Below are 16721 nucleotides of genomic sequence, written 5' to 3' on the forward strand. Positions count from 1 at the left end.
CAGACAGACAGCGGAGAGACAGACAGACAGACAGCAGAGAGACAGACAGACAGCGGAGAGACAGACACGGTGGCCCCGGTGGCCCGCTGCATCTCGGGAACTGTCACAGGAGATAGAGAGAAAGCCTTCGGAAATCTGCCGACCTGCGACCCCTATCTCTCTTACTGACAGTTAGGATTTGGTTTATGCATTTGCAGACACACACACACGCTCCCTGACACACACACAACAGTACTTTCCACTCTCTTACGCACAACTCCACCTTTATTTGCACTTAGGTACAAGGGTATTTGAATGTTATTTCCTCAGTGCATGATCATTATATGTATTTAAATGGATTTATGGAAATGAACAACACTGTTGAGGCATCATTTATGCATTAGGAGTAAATAAAAAAAGTAAAAAAAAAAAAAAGGTTAATAACAGATTCTGAGGCATCCCTCGCCGGCTGCATCCAGTGAGAGAAAGGAGTGAAAGGAGCCTATTGGCTATACAAACAGCTCAGTGTGCAGTGAAAACAAGATCCATCTGTTTATCTTCCATACAGGTAGTTCTGACCGGCTGCAGCCGCGGTAATGGAACGCGTGCTGTGTGCAGGTACGTGTGTATGTGTGCTTACGCTAGAGGAGTAAACAGTTTCATCATACACATTCATACACCGCTGATGAAATAGCTGGAGCAACTTGGGGTTAAATGCCTTGCCCAAGGAAACATCGGACATGTGGCTGCAGGAGCTGGGGATCGAACCCTCGACCTTTCTGTTAAGAGACGACCGACTCTACCAACTGAGCCACAGACACCCACATGTGGTTTGGTTTAGTCCTGATGAAATTATTAAGAAGTGCTCCAAAGCCTGTATACAGGGCATATAGCATGAATGCTGCAGTCACAAATTTGCAGGTTACCCATGCCAAGTGCTCTCACGCAGTGGTTCCCAAAGTGGGGGTCGGAACCCCAAGGGGGGTTGCCAGCCACCAAGAGGGGGGTCGCCAGCCACCAAGAGGGGGGGGTCGCGAGATGCCTTTCATAAAAAAATAAAATATCATTTAAAAGGGCACAAGTATGTCTTTTTACCATAAATAGATATAAATAAATATACAAAAAGTAGTCCAATGTCATATAAGACAGAATCATTAAGTGAAATGTAAATTAAATTAATGTGTACATTTTTTATTGTTTTTAGGCTGTTGTATTATTTTGTGTTCCTAGTTTTTGGATAGGTTTATTACTGTGTGCGTGGCTGTCGCTACGTTATATACCTAATGAACCACCTTAAAGAACAGTGGGGGGTCCCCAGTTTCTGTCACCCTTATTTTGGGGGTCACGACCTGAAAAGTTTGGGAAACCCTGCTCTAACGCACCTCCATAGCAGTACAAATAATGGCTATTTTTTTTTTTTTTTTAAGATTTATTTATGGGTATTTTCTGCCTTTATTGGAGAGACATGACAGTGGATAGAGTCGGAAATCAGAGAGAGAGAGTGGGGGGAATGACATGCGGGAAAGGAGCCACAGGTTGGATTTGAACCTGGGCCGTCCGCTTGGAGGACTCCAGCCTCCATACATGGGGCGCCCGCACTAACCACTGCACCACCAGCGGCTCACACATGCTGGCTTTTGACCCGTGCGCTGATAACAAGCTGGACGTTCCCCTCACCTCTTTATTTCAGAGAACAGGGACTTCCAGGATTCCCAAACAGAAAGTCACATTTTGACACATTTAACTTTTTTCAGGGAACGGGGTTGTAATTATAATGTGGAAGTCGTTTGAGACAAATTGAGTGAAAGGATGAGTAAAGAACGGATGCAGCAGAGCTTTGTTTCCTTTGTTTTTGTCCTAAATGAAAATGAAGTCATTACAGTAACACCGCCGCGTACTTCCATTCGCTGATTAGATTTTACAACACTAACTGTGCATTATTTCCTATTAGTGGGCCCTTTTATCAGCTTGAGTGGTGTTATTTATGTCGTTTTCACCGCTTGCATAATGAACAGTGTGTGCAGCATGAATCTCTGTGGTGCACGATGAGGGGTTGCTGCATTTTTACATCAACCATGTTGGTGATTTTTTTCACAGTATATGCATGTGTGCTCTATTTCTTTGATATAATAATCACTGCCTGTGTTGATTTCTGCACATGCATGAGCGATAAATCACAGAACGAGCTAATCACTTAATAATGAGCGTAGACACTCCCTATGGTGATGAGTCAAACCCTGAGCTACAGGACTCTGCAGAGACGCAGATACATTGGCAACCAACAAGTCGATGCGTGTTTGATCCATGGAGGTCAGAGTTGACTTCACTCTCTCTCTCTGACTGATACAGCACAGTGCCCTGACAGACAGGCACCTGATGTAACATCCTCTGCTAACACAAACAGTATTGACACTCTGGCTGCCCTTCTCTGTTGAAATACTGCTCCAGCTTGTGTGTGTTTGTATTGAGTGTTGACTCCCTGTATCTGCCCGGTCTTATCATGTCACATCTCGGGATGACTAAGACAGCCCTCTGCTTCTATTCCTGTACCCATAGACACATTAGCATCAGTGCTTTGTGCGCTCATCTGTCTCTCTCTCTCTGTTGCATCGTGAGCCGTGTTTCGGATGAGTAATGACACGTTTTTGTTTTCGCAGAATACTCCTACTGAATAAAAGAGCTCAGGTTTAATATTTTATGTCAACGTATGACAGGTGATATTAAAGTCAAATGTCTTTGGAGAGAAGGAGACCGGAGAGTTGCTGCAGCAGCTGCTCCTTGTGTGCATCAAACTAGATGCCTGAATTCTGACCAATCACAGTCGGCTGCTCTTTTGTTTCCCCTTTTACTGCTGCTTTAAATCCAGAAACATTCCCCAGTTTATAAAAAGAAACATGTCATACTCCACGCTCCCTGCAGTATATGTTACCTACCAGTGCACAGTTTAACTCCAGTAGTGTTCTGCGTCTTTGTGGCACATAAGTTGTTGTTGTTGTTTTCTTTCCTGACACAGATATGTCTTCCCAGCACACGACAGGTACAGACAGTTCATGCATGGCTTGGCCTGCATGCTCAATCTGCTTTGAGACAACAGTTGTATCTGCTACAGTAAACTGCACCTGCTTAGAAAACAGTGTGCTGTCAACTGTGAGCCCTCCAGCGCTGCACTGATCACAGCCTGATCACTATGTGCTTTAAGGTCTTGAGGAGGTCCAAACTATTCTGAAACGTGTTGCTGGATTTAAATTTAATAAATGGGCATCCAGTATGAATGTCCAAAAATGATGACATTTCTTATTTCCAATATTTGAAATGTTGTCGTTGTGCTATTGTTGATCAAATATGTGGTTACAACGATTTACAAATCATCACATTTTGTTTTGATTTACATCTCACAGAAGGTCCCAACTTTTCTGAATTGGATTTGGATTTTCATTCTTGAAAAGACGGGATAAACAACAGTGATGTCATCATATTTCAGATTTGTGTGGATACTGAGTGAGACTCTCGACTTTGATGTCATAACTTTTCCTTTACGATTGAGTCTTCAACTCAAAGAACGCCTCATTAGATGATATGTTGTCTTGTAATTTCCAGTAAATACCAAAGTGGCTTTCGAGTGGGAAAAACATTTCTCTGAAAGTGTCTCCAAGTGCTCATCCGTTCCTAAAGGGTCTTTCCCTGTGTGATAAATCGGCGCCTGAAGGTCCTTGAACTGATTTAAAGGCGCTGCTCGAGTCGGGTCAGGTACTCTGAGAACACCCATCTGCTGCACTCCAGCCTCTCCTCCTCCAGTCCTCCAAACAAAATCATCTCATCAGCTCAGTGCGCGGGGGTTTCACAGATACCCTTCTCCTTTTATACTCTTTGGCTCTCGAAAGGGACGATTACACCCAAGACCAATTTCTCCTCTCGCTGATCATTTAGTTGGAGGGGAAAAGTCAGGCATGCTTACAGATTTTGTCAGTTTTTTATCTATTTTTGCTTTTTAATAACTCTCCCTGGCTTCACTTCATGTTTTCACCTTTAAAAAAAGGGAGACGTGTACTCAAAGAATCACATGCATCAGAGACTTGCACAAGCCTTTGGGGATCTTTAGTGGAAACAAAAAAGAGCTGTTTTTGGCTCTCAGTCAAGAAGGCATCTCACTAACAGGAACAAGAGTAAGAATGCAATGTGAAATAAAAAAAACTCTTCTGTGATAAAAAAAAGTTTAGTTGTGGAGGATTTTCTCATTTTGTAGCCGGCGCTCTACAATCATCTGGTTAAAAGCCGATGAGATCTGTAACTGTGCTGAAATTAGTTTAGGCTGTGGTCCCAGGTGTTTGCAGAAGGGAATTTAGTCGTGAATGTTTTTCCCCCAGAGCTCCATGCATGCTCTCTGTTTTTTTTTTTTTTTTTTTTTGCTTCTCAGACTTCAGTTTGCCAATTTGTGGTGAAAAATGGCTGGAGCAAAGGTTAACCTGCTGAAGGCTTGTTTGTTATTCTGGTGGGAGGGGATTTTTTTATCAAAATTGATCAGAACCTGAATATTGTTTCAAATCACAACTGGTGTTCTTCTTCTGACGTGAATCTGAAGAGTAATATGATGCAACGATGATGCATTTTTTGTTGTTTATCATACTGACTGCTATGGATCTTCTGTCAAACATAAGCTGCTGCCTTTGGTATAAACCTACAAACCGTGTGTGCACTTTACAGTCTGGCCACTTGGGGGCACAAATGAACAACTAACTAATGATGAACCTGATAGAGGTATCACCTCACTGCTGATGTCATTAACTCCAGGGGCAGCATACAAACACAGAATTTCCATTAAATACACAATGCAAACAAACAAAAAGGGTGCAACAACGCACACATATTCCATCTCTATGTCGAGCTTTTTCAATTGAAGATCTCATGTTGTGTCTCTGTGGAAGTTTGCAGCTGAGGACATAGGGAAGTCAGACTGTTGTCCTTGGCGAGCAGCCCTGATAGATTGCCTTATTAGATGTAATTATGCAGATTGCACTGCTGATAATTATAAAAGTGTAAACACATTCAGCAGGTACATTCCGTTTTTCACCATTGCAAATGAGAGCGGAGCTGTGGTTCCGCACCGCTGACTTTTTTTTAGCGCCAGGTGGCTGCACCAAGTTATTGAGATTCTACAAGGTGAGAACAACACAGTTGCCTAATGTGTGCAGCAGCTGCTTTTGTTCTTCAATCCCTTCCTCCGCCCGCTCTATAGGAACACAACGGGCGGATGGAGCGGAGAAAATAAGAAGTATCCTCATCTGTCCTCTTGGTGCCAGATGGCAGATTATATTCATCTTAGTGCTTATGTTCATCTTCTAACAATTAAGTGTCTGCTCCGTTCTTTCTTTTTTTTTTCTATTTTCAGATTCCAGCAGCCAAGCTATATATTAAGCACTCGATTATAATGTATATGTACTCAGTAAATGGATCAAATAAATTGCTCATCATTAGAGTACACTTAATTGGGTCTTCTGTTGCCCCGCGGCTCCTTTCATTGCCTTTATGTGAACATTCAAGTGAAAAAAAATCCCAAGAAGGACACATTATCCTCTGTGTCACGGCGGCTAAGTTGGCTTTCTTTGGGCATGAAATGCCTATGTAGTCCCTGTAAACCATAAAGATCGGCTCAGCAGTGCTTACATTTTTTTTTTTTTTCTGCCTGCAGCTTAGAACACTGCAATTGGAAGAGGGGAGGATGTTGAATGGCCAAGCGTGCACGCAGAAGCAGGGCACACTGCAGCTGAGCTTTTTGTGCTCTCCAGTCCTGAACTCTGAACACTGAGCACACTTTCCCCAGCTGAACCAGATTGTGTGTTTATCAGCAGGGCTTTTATGTCCACATGTCCTCTTGCATTCCTGTAGCCCCGTTGCTGCTCTCTGAGTCTGCGATCAGCATTCCCCTCTCTTTTGAGAAAATGGTCTTTTATTTAGCAGGCGAGGCAGACTTGCCCCGGATTCAGCACCCCCTTCTCAGTGGACAGCGCTCCACCGCCAGCACCGGGCTGTGTGCGTGCTTTGTTTATGTATGTGTGTGTGTCTTCATATGTCTGTGAGAGAGGGCGAGAGAGAAAAAAGAGGGAGAGTTCCCTATGTGAGCTGCAGCATCATCATTCTTCTAAAAAAATCTTTCTAACGATAGACTGCAGAGTCCGGCCGAGAGAACCTATAGAAAAGCTAGTTTTTCCAGGGCGATGGAGAGCCGAGGACCGGGTTGGACCGCCTTGCTCCAGTTTTTTACATCCGCAGGAGTTGTAACATACAACTTCCCAAAATTCAAAGATAGAGAAAAGAGAGAGAGAGAGGGAGTGGGAGAAAAGGAGAAATCTGGAGAGATGATGAAAAAAAAAGTAGAAACAGAAAAAGCATCTGTCCTGTCCTGCTTTCTCCTTTGCTTTTTCTTTTTTTCTGCTCATGAATGTCCACACAGGAGAGAGTGGATTGAAAGAGACTGAGCAGACAGAGTAGGGGAGAGGGTTGTGAAAGGAATCAGGGCTGGGGGGGGGGACATAGCTTCAATTCCTGCTATTCTGCCTAAATAGGCTCTTCCTCTGTAATGCACTCAGGCTCCAGTGATTCGCTATGTGAACGCTGCCCATTTGCATAGCCACTCTCCCTCCTGCTTCCTGGCTGGCTGCTGAGGCTCCCCCCCCTCCCCTCCCTCTGTCCTCCTCCTCCTTCTCCTCCTCTCTCCCCTCTCTTCCTCTTGCGCACATCTTCTGGAACGGCGCTTGCCGATGCTGCCTGTGTGTGTGTTTGTGTGTTCCTGCCCAGGGCTGCTGCTCTCTCAGGTGCTTGCCGTCGCTGTCACTCGGTCTCATTGAGCGCAGACATCTCTTGATGGTGGAGCGGGGTCGCTACTTGGCAACAACTTACAGGTGCAATCACGCCTTCTCCTGCGAAGCTGCCGCAGCTGTCCGGCACATGCAAATAAGACTCGGATTAAAACTATGGTCCCCATTCCTTTGGACAACCTTTGAGACCACTGGAAGAGAAGGAGGGGAAACTCGGAATGTCTGTCTTGGTTTTCTGAAGAAATCTACTTTTGCACAGGTTGCTTATCAGTCTCTTCTCAAGTTTGCGTTCTTCCTTTTTCATGGTAATTGCTTTCTTTTTTTTTTTTCCTGGAATATTTACAGCTTTTGGTTGGGGGAAGATGTTTCTCATTTTGTGAGAAGAAAGAGAGAATAAGGGAACTAAGGGAATTGGATCAAGCTGGGATTTCTCCATCGCTGATCGAGGTTTGCCCTAATTTCTCGAGTGAATGTTTCTGATTGTTTTTGTACGATGATTCATGACACTTCTTCGCATCCCTGGGTGCTGCTACGGATTTCCTAACTCAGTGGAGAACTGCAAGAGGCTTTTTTTTTTTTTTCTTCCTCCCCTCAAACCGACATCTTGCAGTGTCCCCTTCCCGCTTCTTTTTTCCTTCCCCTCCTCTTTCTCTGTGGATCTGTGAGTGTGAGTCTCTCTTTGGGGCATAGTGCGATTTGTCAAGGTGAGAAAGTATGGGGCTGTGAGGCTTACTGAAGTTCCACCCTTGATCTGACGCCTCATCATCTGGGAAGTCACTCAGGGAAGATGTTCGGAGGCTGGAGGACACAGTTTGCTCCCCCGAGGCCCGAGGCGGAGTCCCTAAACCGGAATTCAGCTTCACTCGCCCACCTGGCCTTGTGGATCACGGCCTTGGCTCTGGGCTTTGTGGCAGGGTCGGACCCGGGTGCTGTGGAGAGTCTACATCATATTCACCTCTCCCATGGAAACAAGCGTCACCACATTGTGCCTATTGCTATCCACAGATCGCCTGCATCCCTAAGAGCGGGGCACAGTAAGTATTCCACGTCTTCACCATCAGAGTAACTTCTCAAGCACCTCATTTAAAGATAGAATCATCGCTGCAAACTTTAAGCAAACCTCCGCTCACTCTTTTGGTGTCTACTCCTGCAGATTCAAGCCTTGGTTTATAATATTCATTGCAACAAAGACTTCTCCTTCTCCAAGTTGCGCACACACACAGTCCTGCAAGACAGCTGTGAGTCTAGCTCAGATCCAACCCCGTTTCCTTGTCTCAGCAAAGTGCCCTCTGTGTCTCCATGCCTGAGATTAGCCGTATCCCTATCTCCAGATGCTCCGCTGTGTCCAGATTAGACAGGATTAGAACGCTGTGGCTTGCTCCATGTTGCCCCCCCGGGTGTTTTGGAAGAGACAAAAGATTTTGTTTCCCCTCCAGCTTCCGCAGGGAAGTCGAGGCCGCTCCTGGCCCCTGCCCAGCGTGGAGTGTTAGATGAGGCCCCCCCTTTTATTTTTTTTTTACCCCCGTGTTGCAAAGAAGGTTCAAGACGAGGAAAGGACTTATATAACCCCAAGCCCGAGCATTCATAGTAGACTGCAGTATGCTCTCGCCTCGATCCAGCATGTGTGAATGATTTTTTAGAAATACTGCAGATTGTTTTTTTTCCCCACTTTTTTTTTTTTTTTTTTTTTTTTTTGCAGCACTTGCCTCCCACTTGATTTTCTCTCTTTGTGAATTTCACCTGAAACTTCCGAGTGATGTTGATGTTTTAACAGTGAGTTAGTGTGACACGCTGAAGCCCAAAAATACTCCTTTTCTTTTAGTCATCGTACTGCCCAGGCTGTTTGGAGTGACGTCACCAGCACTGGTGTAACACTGACGTAATGCTAACCCTCTATTCCATTGAGTAGAAACTGCTCAATAATGTACCAAAAAAAAAAAAACTCATCTTTGATATTCTACATTTTAATATTAATGATAAGAAGTGCACTGGTTTTTAAGTTTTGAGTTGTACCATCACTGGCATTTTGAGGCTGTTGTTGTTATCGGACCCTGGAGCGCTCAGAGTCTGGATCACTGGGCCGATTCAGACCTGTACGACCGAGGGAGTCAGATCTCTTCAGCGATGATGAGGGGGAGATGGGAGGTTTGCCGGGCCTACCAATACAACAAGAGAGCCAATTAGGCCCACTCTGTCGTGACCTGTCTGGGGTGGACAACACTCCAGCTTCGCCCTCCTCTGCTCTGCCAGAGGAGGACAGAGGAGGGGGCATATGGTGCTTTCAGGCAGATTCCACGAGTTAATACCACCACAGCTATATCGCTGCTGCTGCTGCTCCTCCATGGTGTTAGTATGAGGAGGGAGCTCGAGGGGGCCTTATAGATAAACTCTTTCCTGTAACATGATTACATTTTTGGTTGATCAGCGCACGGGGAGGGGGGTGGGGGTGCATGAAAAGCGAGATGGGAGACATGCTGTTCAACACAGTACCTGGCTCCAGGACAAAGCCTACTGTTTTTTTAAAACCCCAGTGCTGTTGTCTTATAGCTGTGCAGCAATTGGCTTAACGTTCATGGGGCTTGTTCTTTACATCTTCACTGCAGCAATTACACATGCACAGCTACTTTTTTTTTCTTTTTTTAATTTGTGAGTGCAAGAACTGTAGTCCCTCAGGTTGTTCTCTATTTCTCAACAGTATCTCTTTATATTTATAATGTCTGTGTGTTCGTCAACAGACACTTACTACCTCTCTGCCCCCATCCCTTTCTCTCTCTCTCTCTCTCTCTCTCTCTCTCTCTCTCTCTCTCTCTCTCTCTCTCTCTCTCTCTCTCTCTCTCTCTCTCTCTCTTTCTTGCTCAGCTTTTCGGTGTCACGGCCAATGCTAAAAAATCTAATCCTATTTGCGATACTTATGTAACTGTACCTGCCTTTTCCCCCCACTGTTGTCACAGTGCGTTTAACATTGTCTCGAGTGATTAGACTAAACAAAGCTAATAGAGTGCTGACACTTAGTTCTATATGCAAATTGCCTCCATTTCCACTTCATGAAAATGCACTTTTTCACTTAGTACGCGTCTATATTTAGTAACTCTGCCTGCCCAAATGGTGGGCTATAAATCCATTCTCCATGACAGGATCAGAGAAACGCTGTAAGTGATCTAATAGGAAAACACGCATCACTCTACCTCGCTGGTTTGTAGGTTTATCTTAGAGCTATATATATATATATATATTAGAGAGAGAGAGAGAGAGAGAGCATGCTGTAACAGAAAACCCCCCCTTTTCCTTTGTATCGACTCTGTCATTGATTTATGTGGAAAGAAGAAGAGAATTACCATGGTCAGGATGTATGAAATTGAGTTGGAGTGTGATGCATTGTTTGTTTAGGGCGAGCAGTAATGAGGTTCAGACAGTATCAACTCCGAGAAGCAGACCTTCCATTCATCAACACGTTGACTCCCACAGGGGGGATAGTCTTCTTTCCCAGATATGAACACAAACGGAAAACTTGATATTCTACTCCAACTAGGTTATCGTACATTCCTCTGTGGCTGAGAGGATGTGATCGATTGAGAACGGTGTTTTAATTAGAGGTGTAAGAACACACTCGACACACGATACGATAGGAATCAGGAGACTTTTTTCTCGATACGATTTTAGCACGACTTTCCAATTTTTCAAAGAAATGGATTGAAGTCAGTTTATACATAAATATGATTATTTTCATGCAGTTATCTTATTTAGTTTTTTATTTTGTGGTTGATTAGTTACTAGTTTAAGACAATGCATGTTGGCTTTATAAAAAGGGATCTCTAAAAATAACTTTTTGAATTATTATTTTATTTTTCAAGGATTTTAACAACTACAGAAGGCCAAAGTGGACATGCATCAATTCTTTCTTTTGAATCCATTTCCTGTAATTCTTTATTTAACCTTTATTTGATCAGGTAATTCACTTATGACTTCAAGTTCTCTTTCAGCAGGGTGACCTGGCCGAGAGGGCAGCAGCAGCACAAACCCTAAAAGTGATAACGAGCAGATTTCAATTGTTTCCCAAGATTTTTATCCTGTTGTCTCAGGATGACAGTGCTGTTTTTTTTTTTCTGTGGGAATGACTTGATTTCCGTTGTTTTCTCAAAATCTCAACAATTTAAGTCATTATTACAGGAAAACCACTGTTGTCTTTCCAAGATATTTTGATTATTAAGTCGATATGTTGAAAATTTGAATCGTGAGCACATGAACTGGAGAAAATTAGATAACTCGGTCAATATGTCGAAAAAAATTGCTAGTTTTCTTGTGAAAAGCTAGAAAACTAGCATTGTTATCCTGAGAAAGTTAAATCAAGACTTTGAGAAAACAACAGAAAATGTACACATTATCATGGGAAAAAAGTCAAATAAATGTTTGGATTTATGTCTGCTTAGGGTTTCTGTTTCAAATAATAAGATAAATACATTTATGGCACATTTATAGATAACTCTCGTACCTGAATGGAGGCTCATCATAGCACATCCACATGTTAAGTGAGGGGGGAAGATAACCTCCAGAGTCATGATATGATGATTACATGAATTACACGTACTTAACGTGTCTGAGGAAACCCCCCCTGCCCCACCCCCACCCACCACCTCCACGTTACCACCTGCTCCGTCAACCACTTCACACAAATGGAGTCTGCGTCTCAAAACTTGTCGGTTTGATCGAAGTCGGCAAAGCAATTTAAGTGATTAGAATCAATTTTAAAGCTCGCCACCTTCAGAGCTAATGGTTGAATGGATTAGAGGCAGCGCTCGTCTAGAGCTGGCGCTGCTGCAGAGAACAGCAGAGTGAGGAGGGGGGGGGGGGACGAGAGAAGGGGCAGAGGGGGGAAAAAAAAAAAAGATGGAGAGCAAGGAACATCCAGGATGGAGAGAGTGAAAAGAAAGGCAGGAGAAGAGAGGAGGGAGAGAGTGGATACTGTCTGCCTCTCCTCCCGGTGTGTCGCCGGCTTGTACAATATAATTACTCCCATGTCTCCGAGCTGATGTCATTCTGCGATAGTGTGGTGGATGACAGTATCTGTGCTTCTGTGAGGCGGCGGAGATGATAGCATGCCCTGATAAGGATCTGAGTACATGTTCCTCTGCTCTAGAGGGAGCACAGGTAGTTATTGACCCGCGAATGAGAGAGTCAAGACTGCAGTCATTTCATTCTCCTTCTCCTCTGAAGTGTGAGCGCACAAACACCTTCTTTTTTTATCTTGAGTGTGCTTTAGGTTTTTTAACCTACTTACATCTAAGATACTCTCTCCTTTTGCTTGGTTCTTCATCCTTCTCTTACTTTTTTTTTCTCTTTGCCCTTAATCTCCTGCCTGTCCCCACCCCCAGTCCCCATTGTTGGGTCTTCTGCAGAGCCCATCCAAGCAGACAGAGTGGGCAGTCTTTTTGTGCCTGCAGTGGTCTGTGTGGTTTCGGTGGTGACCATGCTACGGTTGGCATGAAGGGAAATGAGACCTGACTGTGCGTGCGGTGGGCAGCGAGGGGGTCAGCTGAGTAATGTGTCTGGGTTTTTTTTTTTTGGATTAGAGACTTTGTAGACGAGGGCGGAGAGAGAGAGAGAGAGAAAAAGAAGAGGCCCTCTCTTTGACTCAAGGGTCTTTCTGTGCCCCGCACATGCATATAGGTCCTGGATAAGTTTGAGTCAGGGAGCTCTTTACCCATAAGGCACTGGGTGAATCATCATCAACAGCCTCGTCTTCTGTGCCATCTTTTCCCTCTTTTCTTATTCATCCTGTCCATCTGTCTGTTTACACCTCTGGCATTGCTTCATGAAGGTACTTTTTTTTGCTCGCTGTTCACTTCTGTTGACAACCGTAGAGAAACGTCGTCATCTCGCACAGAAACAAGAGAAAGCTATCGTTTTCCATTTGGTTAACTCTACAGAAACAAATGCCATATTCGGAAAAGTAATAATGCCACAGTGACACTGACACTGTATTTGAAACGTGAATACTATTAGATCACATGAAAAAATGAACGTGTCTCATGGAGGGAACTTGTGTAAACAGCAGGATGCATCAAACAGGAGAATGACAGCGTAAGTTATGAACTGCACTGCAAATAATACAATATTTAAAATGGCCAGCAGACATGGCAATGTTTCTACTACATTTGTTATAAAGATAAATAAAATACAGATCTCATGTGAAGGAATGGATCGTAGAGCGAGGGGAGCAAACATGCTTCAACTGGAAAAACAAATCCACTTTTTTTTTAATTAATTCAGTAAACAGTTCAAATGAAGTTTTGTTTGCAGGGCTTGTGCTCCTCGGGATCTGAAGCAGACTTCTCTGTTTACTGCTGAACATTGATAATTCCTTCATGCACCATTGTTGCAGGCAGATGTCAATCATAACGTGATCTGCCACACAAGCGCAGTTTTGTGAAAAGGTGTTTTTGAACCTTTTCTCATAGTTATTGATCGATGACATTGATTGGGCGGCTGTGGCTCAGTTGGTAGAGTCGGTTGACTCTCAACCGAAAGGCCGAGGGTTTGATTCCCAGCTCCTGCAGCTACATGTCTGAGTGTCCTTGGGCAAGACTCTTAACCCCGAAGTGCTCCCACTGCTTCATCTGAGGCGTATAAATGTCTATGAATGGGATTAGTTACTTCTGATGGACTCTTCACACAGCAGCCTCTACCATCAGTGTGTGAATGTGTAGGTGTGACCTGTGGAGTAAAAGTGCTTTGAGTGAGCGCTTTGAGTAATGTAAAATGTAGTAGAAATCCAGTATATCCTCTGAAAATAACTCTGTGAGTCATGACTGTCTACAATGGGTGTAACACCCGAGTCCCACTGTCTGTGATGTTTTCAGAGTTTTCAGAGTCCTATCTTCAGTTTGTTTACATCGCCGGGACAGCGGCTGACTCCTCCCCTCATGTATAAAAGTTGTTTAATTGAGGGACTAGAGAAAAGAAGAATAACATACTGTACTCACTGCTTAACTGTGTTTCTAGATCACGCTCATTTCAGGTAAATTTACATGCAGTGTGAAGATACCAGCGTAATAAAGATCGCTAGCATTAGCATGCTAACACAACAATGCAGCGTGAGTTGTTTTGGTTTCATGCTGGTGCTCAAGGGTGACATCTGCTGGATCAAAAAATTGCATATAAAGCCTTTAAGGATGCTAAACAAGACTTACAAGTTTGACATCATATCTGCATAATGTACTATGTCACACATAAATTCCAGAGGCTTTACAATGTTTGAGCCTCTTTTTGAATTTTTGCACGCTCTCCTGCACGGGAAGCATGGTGGAGGGAGGCAGGACTAGAGCAGGTCAAGGTGTTAAGGATGTTAATGAAAAGAGCTTAAAGAGTCCTCCAAAGCAAATTCTGATTGACTCCATTAAATGCCTCCATTTCTCCCAGAGGACAGACGCAAGGAAGGGGAAAACAATAAACTGAAGAAATAAAGTGGAAGATCGAGAATGCAAATGCCCACTTTTCCTTTTTTTTCTTCTTATCTAATCGGGATGAGTTCAGTCACCCCGGAGAAGCCTCATTCTCTGTCATCGTAATGAGGTAGCAGTTATCTCTGCGCCAGTCAGGGCCTGCAGAAACACACTCGTGCACAGTCACTCATAAAATTCAAACGTGTTCACTTACACACAGAGCAGAAATCATCTTTCATCACTTTGAATCATCGTCTCAGCAAAGATATGCAGATTCACACGAGGGAGTAAAAGTCTCATTTAAAAAATAAAAAATAAAAGTCAGTAAGAACTGGAGATGGGTCATATAGAAAAACTGTGCACTCGGAAGGTGTAAAAATATAATTGTCCAGATGTACAGTGGGTTCCTGCAGTGCGGTGATAACTCCCGTAAGTGATGCTCTAATTGGTTCCTGGAAAAGGTCAGAGGGAGAAAGACAGAAGATGGACGGGGGAAATCTTTCAGCCTCTCCAGCCTGAGAACCACAGGGGAGGTCAGAGGGGATGGGTTTCTGTGGCAGAAGATGAAAATATATGATTGCCATTGATCATCCGATCGATAATAACCCCCCTGCTTAAATTTCACACGGCTGTTTGGGGAAGAAGAAGAAAAAAAAAATGCAATCATTTGGCTCTTCTTTGTGGGTTGTTTTGAGTGACAGTGTTGTAATTATTCTAACATTACGAATCATTACCTGGAAACTTTATGTATGTTCATGTACGCCGGCTTAATGAAAAAAGAATGGCCGCCCTTTGTTACAAAAGAAGGGCCTCGATTTGAACCAACCATGTCATAACAATTCTTTTTTTTTTTTTTTGCTATTTACAATTGCTCACCTGCAGCAGAGTGGCAACAGAAAGAAAGCTGCCCCCCCTAATCCACTCTAATAGGATTGTGTGGGATTTCACCTTCCTCATTGCTCCTGCCATCTCTTAGTGTGCCTCAGGCCTGCTGGCAAGGGCTGATAAAAAAAACACGCCTGCCTAACACCTAAGCGCGAGCTAATATTAGTGCATATATTTTGAAACATAGCGTGGAAATACAATGCAGACCCACGCACATGTCTTTTTTTTCCCTCCCTTAATATTTATTTGTCGGTAGATACACAGCGTCGTGGTGAGATAGAGAAAAGCACAGCTCTCTAACTCGCCCGTTGGTAAGAGAGGGAGGCAGAGCTGTGTACAGAACTCCCTCACATAACACCTCGACCACATCTGCACACATGTTCGCTTTCTCTTCTCCTTTCTCTCCATCTTCACCTGATTTTATAGTATTGCAAAAAAATGTATTTAAGATATGCAGCTAATTAAACAATATCTCAGCACTTGGGGGGGGGGGGGGGGGGGGGGTTACTTACAAAGTGAGGCTACTCGGCAATAAGCAAAGCAGATGTCTAATCCTGCAATTAAGGCCAAGGCGCTCGCTGTCTCCTGGGTACGGCTTACAAAAGGAGTAAACAGTAAAAATGAGGTTGTGTCATGCAGAATGACATGAAAACGAGACAAATGAGCACGAGGGAGAGGCTTAGTTTGTGGTGCGACACATTTCTATCCACATATTAGTTTCCTTTGCATTGGATCTTGTTTTACACGTTTTCTAATTAAGGTAGGAAAGTCAAGGCGGACGGCCTTGGGTTTGAATCCGACCTGTGGATGACATTCCCCGCTCTCTCTCTCTTTCCCCAAATATCTGTCTCTATCCACTACTCTCAATTAAGGCAACAAAAAAAAGCCCCAAAAATAATTCTTCAAAAATAAAGTTAGAGTACAATTTAGACTTTACAATTCGGTGCAGACTGAGTGTGTCTGCAAGTTTACAGAGTGTTGTTTGTGCTCCACTTTCAAACTGCCTACTGCACATGTGCATCGCCTTGGGCTTAAACAGTGATATGCTAAAGAAGAGGGACAGTTGGTTTTTACCTGATAGCTTCCCTGAAACGTACGAGAAGAGTTGTGGATGTGTTGAATCGAAAGCCCCTCCTGCAGCAGAAGCATTTAGTCATTATGCAGGTTTAGTAAAGGCTTGCCATACCATTTGCTTTTATGAACAGTGCTAATGTTGGAGCATCATCAGTGGAGCACAGTGGTGCTGTCTGATCCTAAAGCCGCCTCTCTGCGAGAGCACTATTTGAGCTGATGCAGGTTGGGCTGCATATGGTGATGGGGGAGCCAGAGTCGTCTGTAGTCTCAGATCAGAGCTCTGGCCCAGGACTCGGCTTCTTTTTTTTTTTTTTTCCCTCTGCCTCACTTCCACTGTGTAATTATCCCCCACACTTGTCTTTTTCAGTAATTAGAACTGCAGTCATACTCCACATCTGTTGGCTCCCTAATAGAGGAGACAGCAGCTTCTAGAGACCATTTGGAGGCTGTGATGTTTGCAACATGCCAGCGCAACAGACACACTGAAACTAAATAATGCGCTGAAGTCTGATGGCACGCAATCAGTCAAAGA

General features: G+C 43.8%; 1 protein-coding gene across 17 annotated transcripts in view; it reads left to right on the top strand.

Annotated features, from left to right (window-relative positions):
- Positions 1-16721, top strand: part of LOC109983199 (neurexin-1a) — a 338575-nt gene that overhangs the window by 189504 nt on the left and 132350 nt on the right. For 2 of the 17 annotated variants that reach the window (XM_065959891.1, XM_065959892.1), the window contains exon 1: positions 6702-7825. The exons of 14 other annotated variants lie outside the window; for them this stretch is intronic. In XM_065959891.1, coding sequence (XP_065815963.1) covers positions 7579-7825 — 247 coding nt within the window. In that variant the 5' untranslated portion in view covers positions 6702-7578. Of the gene's footprint in view, positions 1-6701; positions 7826-16721 lie in introns of those variants that run through there. One more of the 17 variants, XM_065959893.1, reaches the window with a different exon arrangement.

The sequence above is a fragment of the Labrus bergylta genome, chromosome 10 (genome assembly GCF_963930695.1).
Source record: "Labrus bergylta chromosome 10, fLabBer1.1, whole genome shotgun sequence".
Lineage (NCBI taxonomy): Eukaryota > Metazoa > Chordata > Actinopteri > Labriformes > Labridae > Labrus > Labrus bergylta.